We start from the raw sequence: 9177 nt of genomic DNA, 5'->3' as shown, positions 1-9177 counted from the left end.
TTTTTTTTTTTTTTTTTGTTAGTATCGGTGGAAGCCGACACAGAGAATGGGAAGGGAAGAAGAAAGATGGGGAAGGAATAGGATCCTTTGGCTCTGATACCAAGTTGATGGAGGAGAACCCTTAGGGAAGAAAGGGAAATCAGAGTAGAGGGGGAAAAAGGAGAATCACACTCAACACATTCATTCAATAATTAAAATCACTTTCTAAATCTTCAATCGATTACAGTCAATATATAGGAAAATAGGAGCATGAAATTAGAAACTTAACTGAAATGGAAACTAGCCTAAACTAGGAAACAACTATAAAAAGGAAACCAAAGCAAGGAAGTAAATCCTACTCCTACGTTCAAGTCTGGAAAATAAAAGCATGAAATAAAATACTAAGTAAACTACTAATTTTATTTCCAATCCTTGTTGGACCAAAACCCTGGGCTGGACCGGTTCTTCTTGGCTCTTGGCTTCCAAAGCCGGTCATACTGGTCCAAACAAGAAAGGGCAGCTGTATCTGCATCACTACCTATCCCAACGCCAGACGCATCATAGTTCACTTCGAAGACCTTAGAAAAGTCTGAGAGGCGTAGGATTGGGGCCTTCGTCATCAGCTTCTTAATCTTGGTAAAGGACTTCGCAACACTCTTAGTTAATTGAAACTCCTTTTTGTGCAATACGTGATAGAAGACATAATGGAACTAAACCGGTATATGAACCTCTTAATCTCCTATAGAAGATAGCTAAGCCATGAAAGCTTCGCACCTCCTAGACATTGGTTGGTTATGGCCACTCAACAATTGCCCTCACTTTTCAGCAGATGCCCTTGTGCTGACACAACAAATCCTAAGAAAATGACTTGATCACTCGTGAAGATGCATTTCTTGAGATTAACATAAAGCTTTTCTTATAGAAGCACTTGAAAACTTGTGGCAAGTGATCCAAATGGGAAGACAGAGTTTTACTATAGATGAGAATGTCATCAAAGTAAACCACTAAAACTTGCCAATAAATGGTTGTAACCTGATTCATTATTCTGATGAAGGTGCTGGGTGAATTGGACAAACCAACAGGCATGACTAACCATTCGAAAGGGCCATCCTTTGCTTTGAAAGTTGTCTTCCACATCTCCGGGTCTAATCCAAGTGTAGTGATACCCGCTCTGAAGATCAATCTTTGAAAAGATCGATGAGCCAACCATCATATCAAACATATCATCAAGTCTAGCAATAGAGAACCTGTACTTGACAGTGATCTTGTTGATGGCTCTACTATTAATACGCTTACACCAAGTCCCATCTGTTAGGGATATGCCCACACTCCTATAGTTGGTTTTGATGATAACAAACTTATGAAGGTATTTCACAATTTGCCTTCAAGTATTGTTTTGTAGAGACTTCATATCAAAGATCGAATTTGATGAATGAAACAAAGAAATGAAGAATGAAGTCATCAAATGAAGTGCATCAACAAGTTTAGATCAATGCTTGAAGAAGGTATTAGAAGAATTCAAGCTTTAAGATGTCAAGCTCAAAGTCATGGAATTGCAAACAAGAAAAATGAAAGAAGAAGTGCCAAGAGTAGAAGTCAAGATAAAGACTTTAAGGTTCAAGTGGAGAAGAAGACATCTAGGATAGAATGGTTGTTTATATGTAATCTGTAAACTCACATATATATGTGCATCAGTGCATGCACCTCATGCATTGCATAACATCAAACTAGAATGACCTTAGGACATACCTTGACCAAGTATGAAAGTCCCTAAGTAGTCAGAAACATATTAAGAAAAAAATGTTTCAGTGAAATTCTGTGAAAACCACATTGACCTGACAAAAGGGCATTTTGGGTAATATTAAATCCAGTATTAGGAGATGGACTCTTCATGAAAGTTGTAGAGCATTGAGTTTTGAATTCAACGCAACTTGAATCATCTCAATCCGTGTTCAGACGAGGAAGATATGACTGTTTCCATACAGTCTGTATAGACAGGTTCTGTTGATCAGAACAGGCCAACAGAGGCCATCCGGTACCTACCGGATTGATCCGAAAATTCTTCCGGTTGACCGATTTGGTTCCGGATGAGATATACATCTCAGACATGGCCAACAGAAGCCATTAGGTGACTACCGGATTGAACCGGTGACTACCGGATGCCTTCTGGACACTCCCAACAACTATATTTTTGAATGCTCAATGGCTATTTTGGACCCAACGGCTATGATTGAAGTACTGTAGCATGATCCGGTAATTACCGGATAAAACCGGTAACTACCGGATGGGATAAAAAGTGTCTGTTAGACACAATTTCAAACTCCTCTCTTATCCCACTCTATAAATAGCCCACATTAATGAACAACAAAAGAACACTTAATAATACGCATCCAAGTGCATTAATTGGGGGATTAGAGTGAAGAAAATAAAGTTATATGTTTGAGTTCTAGTCTTACTATTTGAGCATATCTTCAAAGAAGAACTCAACTATCTCTATGCAAGTCTTCTCCTTTATTTAGCATTCTACAAGCATTGAGAAGACAACAAGGTGCATTCTTATACATCATTGCATTTCATACATGCACCGCACAAGGTAACTCAAAACTTTATTCCACTTCTCTCTGTTACACTTGTCTAGACTGTATTTAGGCTAGTGTAGGATTCTTTTGTCCTAATAAGATTGTTAAGGTGCCTCTCTACCTATAAAGGAGATTGTAAGGTGCTTCTCTACCTGTAAAGGAGATTGTAAAGTGCTTCTCTACCTGTAAAGGAGATTGTAAGGTGCCTCTCTACCTGTAAAGGAGATTTTATGGATACTCTTATCATTAAAAGATTTTAAAGGTTTTCCTCCCTACCTACTGTACTGAAAGGGAAGAGCTAGTGGAATACCTTACAAAGTGTAGTGTGATTGTGAATTTTTTATTTCGCATTAGTTTTAATTCATAATCACATTTGGGAATCCGATATAATCGAAAAGATTTTAATTTCCACTAGTATAACCTATTCACCCCCCTCTAGGTTATTTCACCATCCTTCTTTGGCGTAAGCAAGGCAGGTACTGCACAGGGGCTAAGACTCTCTTTAATGAATCATTTCTGAAGCAACTCATCCACTTTCCGTTTAAGCTCAGTGTGTTCTTTGGGGGTCATACAATAATGAGGTAGATTTGGCAGAGAGGAACCTAGAACTAGGCAAATGGTGTGTTGAATGTCACGCATAGGTGGTAGTTTATCAGGTAGTTCCTCGGGAAAGAATCGCCCAAATTCCTTCAACAAGGGTTTCATTTATCTAGGAGCCTCAGTAAATTTGCTTGAGGAATCAGTATTATTCTGTATCACAACTAGTGCATAAATGACCCCAAACTCCTTAACACTCACCATCAAACTGTTGTTGGTTTAGAATGCTGCGTGCTTTCCTTGTGTTCTAGGCCCTTTGCCTCTTTGAGAGCACTAGGAGTCAGTCTAATTTTCTTCCCTTTAAATTCAAAGACACAGGTGTTAGACCTTCTGTAATTGGTGACATCTCGGTCATATAACCAAGGTCGACCATCTAGGACATCACACACACTCTATCCTCGTACCATGCGAAGTGTAAAGAGACTAAACACCTTAATGTGAAGGGGATAGTAGATTGATCTGCCCAAGCAACCTTGTAGGGTTTTGGGTGAGCTTCCAGTTTGGGTCCTCTTCTGACAACAACACTTTAGGCAACCGCATGCATGTAACTACCGCTATCAATGGCGACGCAGAAGTTGTTGCCCTGATGGCAAGTGTAAGTAATAAAGATGTTGGTCTGTCACCAATCGTCGTTGTCCTTTGGTTGTGAGACCACGCATCACACAACAACGAGTCGGGAGATATCAACCGCCTCAACCTCTTCATCAGATACGGTCACATCTGGCCTATGGTCCTTATAGTTATTATTTTGAGTGTCATCCTGGTCATATTATTTAGGGTTTTGTTTGCCCACATAAAGAATTGTGTTGGGGCACTCCTTAGAGAAGTGCCCAAATCCTTGGGCATTTGAAGCATTGTTGTTGACCGCCTTTTTTAGGTGCTGCGCCAAAAATACCCTTTCCTTTGTCATGGTCAAGTTGACGCTGATGGTTGACAAATGAGCCTAAGAAAACCTGAGGAACTCCGGAGTGGCTTTCGGAAACTTGATTCCCCAGCCTTGAAGCTCTTCTTTTAAGGAAAGGTCCTCATTGAGGATTTTATTTTGAGAGTTGTTCGAAAGGCTTGACGGACATCTCGCATCAGGTGGGTTGCCATACATGACTAGATGTCAGAGTTGAGCTCAGTAACGAATCTGGAAAGTGTTTGCTCAACATCCTCACGAGTACGACTTCTTATTTTAACTCATTAAACTTGCTCATGTACTTAGTCTTAGACATTCTCCCTTGCTTCAGGGTGTTCATGTCATTCAACAACTGTAGCCTATAGGTGATGGGTAAGAACTCCCTCTTGAGTTTCTTTTGCATTTCGACCCAAGGTGTCACTGGCTTAAGTCTTAGATTAGTCTTTTGGTACTCTAATTCTGTCCAGAAGTCTCGGGCAGTTCCAGTAAGCTTGATTTTAGTGAACCTAAAGCGAACTTCTTCGGAGATGTCATAGGAATTGAAGTACTGGTCCATTTGCCTAATCCAGTCTAATAGGAGTTTAGCATCAATCTGCCTGTCATAGGAAGGTGCCTCCACCCTGACTATTCTCCTAACATCGAAATTCCTATCATAGTGATCAAAGCCCTCCTCATCTCTGTACAGAATGTGATACCTCGGGACATGATGTCCACGGGGCCCACGTGCTCTACCCCTACCTCGACCTCATCCAATGCCTATGAATTTATCCCCCATTTTGTCATAACCATAAGAAAGATTGTCACGATTTTCTCACTCGGGGTTGGGGATATCCACTCTAGGTCCAGTGCCTTGAACAGTGCGACCTTGTTGTCTATTTGGGTTGAGGATGGAAGTGTATACGGAAACAGGTCTTGTTGTGATGGCTTGGACATTTTGGTCAAGGTTCTGGAGATTATCAGCTTGTGCTTCCCGGTCTGCTCTACTAGCAGCTACCGCTGTTTGGGTAGCCTTTAGCAACTCCAGGTTGGCTTGGAGGGTCCTCGAGGTCTCTTCATTCTGTTGAAGTAATCGGGGCCAACATTGTTTGGGTGAGATGAGGTGCTAGAAGAGGTAGACATGACAGGATATGCTACACCACTACGGGTGGGCATACAAGGGCAACGGTTAGAGGATACTAAGAATCAAAGTGTCGCTGTTTACACTTTGCTTATGGTCTACTTAGAAGTTAGAACCTCTAATTGAGTGAGATAACTAGCACCTTCAACCTTGAGTCTAGAAATTTCACCCTCTACAATATGCTATTCAGTCCAGCTAATCTAAGGAAGAGATTAATGTCATCTAATCTACTGTGGCACACCCTCAATTCAGACTCGACTACATAAAGGTTATGACAAAGATTAGGCCTCAGTGAGCAAGACATGGGAAAAATCAGTAACAACCCAGACATCACCACTATGCTCTGATACTAGAATTGATGTAGGGGATTACCTAGAGACAAGGGCTTCTACAAGGACTGACTAGGTAGGCTAGGCTTAGACAGTGTAAGGCTTAATATTGCGCTGAGAGTAGGGAGAGGCAGCAATATACATGCTAAACATAAAGACAAACAGAATAACAAAGTAGAAGTAATCAATAAAAGAAACCATAATTGAATGCAACAACTCAACAAGACAGCAATTGGAATATAAAGATGGGAACATAGACAACAAAATATCAAATTGAATGCATGCCTTACAATATTCTGTAGTTGTAAGATGCCGAGTTAGTCCTTAACAAAACACCAATAACAAGACAACAACAGCCAATGTAGAGAAAATTGATAAAATAGAGATGCAATTAATTAATGTTGAAGTCGAGGGAAAAATGGGCTGAGGACAGAAACTGTTTTGGGGGGTGGGGGTGGGGATTATTCTGATTTATTAATATGACAGAAATATAAGAGGCATAGAGAAGAGGAGTGAAAGAAGGGGGGATGGGATCTTACCGTAGTGCCAAGAGAGAGACAGAGGAAGAAGAAGAAGAAGCATCCACTTTTTTTTTTTTGGGGGGGGGGGGGGGGGTTGGTCCAAGAGCAACTTTTCTGATTTTTTTACTTTCATTAACAATGCTTTTGGCTGTAGGCCTTACAGACTAGTAAAAACCAAAAGAAAAAAAAAATCCTAATCAAATCCAACAAAGTAGGAAAGAAATAATAAAGAAACATATTCTGATTTACTGACTAAAAAGACTCCTATTCAAATCCAATAAACTAGGAAAGGAATAGTAAAAAGAATCCTAATCTGATTTATTAACTTAAGAAATAATAAATAAAAGATCCTAGCATACTTTCTAGGGGGGGAAAAAAGGAATCAAATATGCAGAATTCTTGATGTAACACTCTTCTCAACCCTTGCATTGGCTGTCCAGGTGGGGCCCATGTGGCAGCTGTCAAAGGTTCATTCCAGAACTGAAATTACTTGAATAGAAAATTCAACACTCAGTGTGGGTCCCATGGTGATCCTCATTTGTCATCCAACCAGATAGAAGCTGAATTTGGCTGACCTCTGCGATGTCGTCTTTGGTACACTCTAAAATCCCGCGAGCTGGGCTGATGTCCACATCAACTCATTAATGCAATGTTTTGCACCCATTTCTGACATAAAGTTGATCCAAAATGTAATGTACAGACTCCAATCAATTTAAGAGAACCAAAAAACCGAACTAAATCCAACTGAAAATTGCAAAATTGGGGAAAACTACTTCATGTGGCCTCGTTTAGGAAGGACTTCCTAGACGGTCTGCTCTTACTTTGCCACATAGGGAGATGATAAATGGTGTAATTATTTTGGCTGTTGGATAGGAAGGAAGCCTTTTGTCAAATTTCAGAGCCTGTTGACCGCTATTCTGCCGCTCTCGTATAATCCTGGATTTTTCAAAGCTCTATTTTGCCACTTGGCAAATTCATTCTGTTCACAAAATTTGGGCCTCATCTGATCTACCTTGTGGCAGATTTTTAGGGCCATGGACAGTAGGAAAGCTACCCCCAGCAAAATACCTCTTATTGTCCAAAATAAGATAAATTGAATAAGAATATAATTGAAAACAAAAGCACAAAATAATGCCTCTTTGACCTTTCATGGCGATCAACTCCCCTTGCCTCCACTTTTTTATTTATTTATTAATTTTTTTTTTAAATTTCTAAATGTACCAATCTACCAATCTTCTGTTTTACCAACTGATATTACAATATTTTGAGTCTTTAATTACCTTTCTTAGTTATGCAATTATGCACCGACCAGACCAACATTGGATTTTGGTATAAATATGCAATAAGGATTCATTTAACTACTAATGGTTCTGCCTAAATTTGTCTGATCACGTCCCTCTCTTTTTGTTTTTGTTCCACACTTCCTGCCATTTTGACAATCAGGTCGTCATGAACTCTTTGAAACAATTGGCATCAGCCCAGATGCAATTGCTCGCACCGGCAATGCATTAGCACTATCAGAGTTATCCCTTAAATACCTTGCACCTTTAAGAGTATGTACATCATCTTATTGTTTATATCATGGTATACATCCAGATTTGTTGACTGTTGGTGCTTGGCAATTTCCTATGGACAAGAGAACCATCAGCTTGTGCTGACATTCTTCTGGAGATTCAAATTGCAATAGCTTGGCATTAATCAGTTTTAATTTTATTTTTCTATACTACAGATGAGTTTAATTATTACATAATTGTTCTTAAGCTTTTTCATGCACAGCCAGAGTGGTGACCGGTTCGTCGTGAAGGTCAGAGTCTCTGGCTCGTCGGCTGCTCGCATATTCTTTGAGCACCTCATCTTCAAGCTACCCAATGAGGAGGTGCCTGTTTTACCTTTAGCTGTAACATAATCTATCTCAATGACTTATTCTGACACTTGGTTCACAATTATCTCTTGTTCAGCCCATTTTGGAAGCAAGGGCCACAGGAGTTTGGCTTGACAAAAATTATCGGCCTGCCCGTATTCCACCGGAGATAAGATCGAAGTTTGTTCAGTTCCTTCGTAACGAGGAATCAAATTGATTTCACCATAGTAGCTCAAAGCAGAAGGGGTGTTTTCGTATAAAGTGCTCATTTGGATGTGTTTAAGTCGCCTACATTTGCTTACAAGAGTATTGTATCATGTATTCTGTTGACTCCTTCAGCCCAGAGTACCATTTCAGTTTATTAATCTCTGTTCCACATCTGTGAACTTGTTTTAAGTTTTTTTTTCTATCTTTCGAAAACATGCTAATTATGTTTGACTTAATCCAATTCGAGTTTTAGAACCATGGCTCCTTCAGCACAAGCTGTCTTGATATCTTATGAAAAAGAAAGGGGCAATTACTATCACTTCCCTACACTAGCGTATATTTATAAATACTCCTCTGACTTTAATTTTGTTTCAAATACTCCCTTACATTTATACTTTTACCTCTCTTCCTTCGATGTTTTTAAATGGTCAAACTATCCCTCTTTTTTACATGTTAGCCTGTTCTCGTCATCTCTCCTCTCTTCTTTGAACAAAGAAAAAGGAAACCTCGCCCTTTTCCTCCTCTTCAACCCCTTAACCCCACCCTCACCCAACCTAGGGCCCTTAACTTCTTAATGGCTCTTTAGAATCAGCCCACTTATGCAAGTGATGGAATATAAGACATCATACCCCTAACCCCCTACTGCTGCTATGGGTCAAGCGGCTCAAAGTTGTGCTTAGTCTTCCCTTTTTGGGACCTCTTCTCTTGAGGGCCTTAACCTTCACTATTCAGCGGATGAGATTTGATGTATAGTTTTCACATACTGCCTTCTTTCAAATCTTCGGGCCCTTATGGTTACTTATGTCACTTTCTTCATGAGGTATGGCATTTGATATTCTCTGATATCATTGAAATTGGTCAAAGTTTTTTTTCTTCGTGGTTATTTTTCTAGAGTTCTTAATAGAACTTACATTACTTTGATTCCTATAGTATAGAAAATATCTTCAGTTAGTGATTTTTTGCGTCCTAGTCTTTGTAACTTCATTTACAAAGCTACCAACACTTTATAGTGCATAAACTGTCTATACTCCACAAATTTATCATTCACAATCAAAATGGTTTTATTACAAAAAAAAAAAAAAAAAA

The 9177-nt window shown here is 39.5% G+C and overlaps 1 protein-coding gene across 1 annotated transcript in view; it reads left to right on the top strand.

Annotated features, from left to right (window-relative positions):
* LOC122057421 (acyl-acyl carrier protein thioesterase TE3, chloroplastic-like) overlaps positions 1 to 8346 on the top strand; it is a 19534-nt gene extending 11188 nt beyond the window's left edge. The window contains exons 3-5 of the mRNA XM_042619518.1: positions 7467 to 7576; positions 7804 to 7899; positions 7982 to 8346. Coding sequence (XP_042475452.1) covers positions 7467 to 7576; positions 7804 to 7899; positions 7982 to 8101 — 326 coding nt within the window. The 3' untranslated portion in view covers positions 8102 to 8346. The remainder of the gene's footprint in view (positions 1 to 7466; positions 7577 to 7803; positions 7900 to 7981) is intronic.
* Positions 8347 to 9177: the final 831 nt, after the last annotated feature.

Source organism: Macadamia integrifolia, chromosome 12 (assembly GCF_013358625.1).
Source record: "Macadamia integrifolia cultivar HAES 741 chromosome 12, SCU_Mint_v3, whole genome shotgun sequence".
Classification (NCBI taxonomy): Eukaryota; Viridiplantae; Streptophyta; class Magnoliopsida; order Proteales; family Proteaceae; genus Macadamia; species Macadamia integrifolia.
This window is presented reverse-complemented; position numbering and strand designations above follow the sequence as displayed.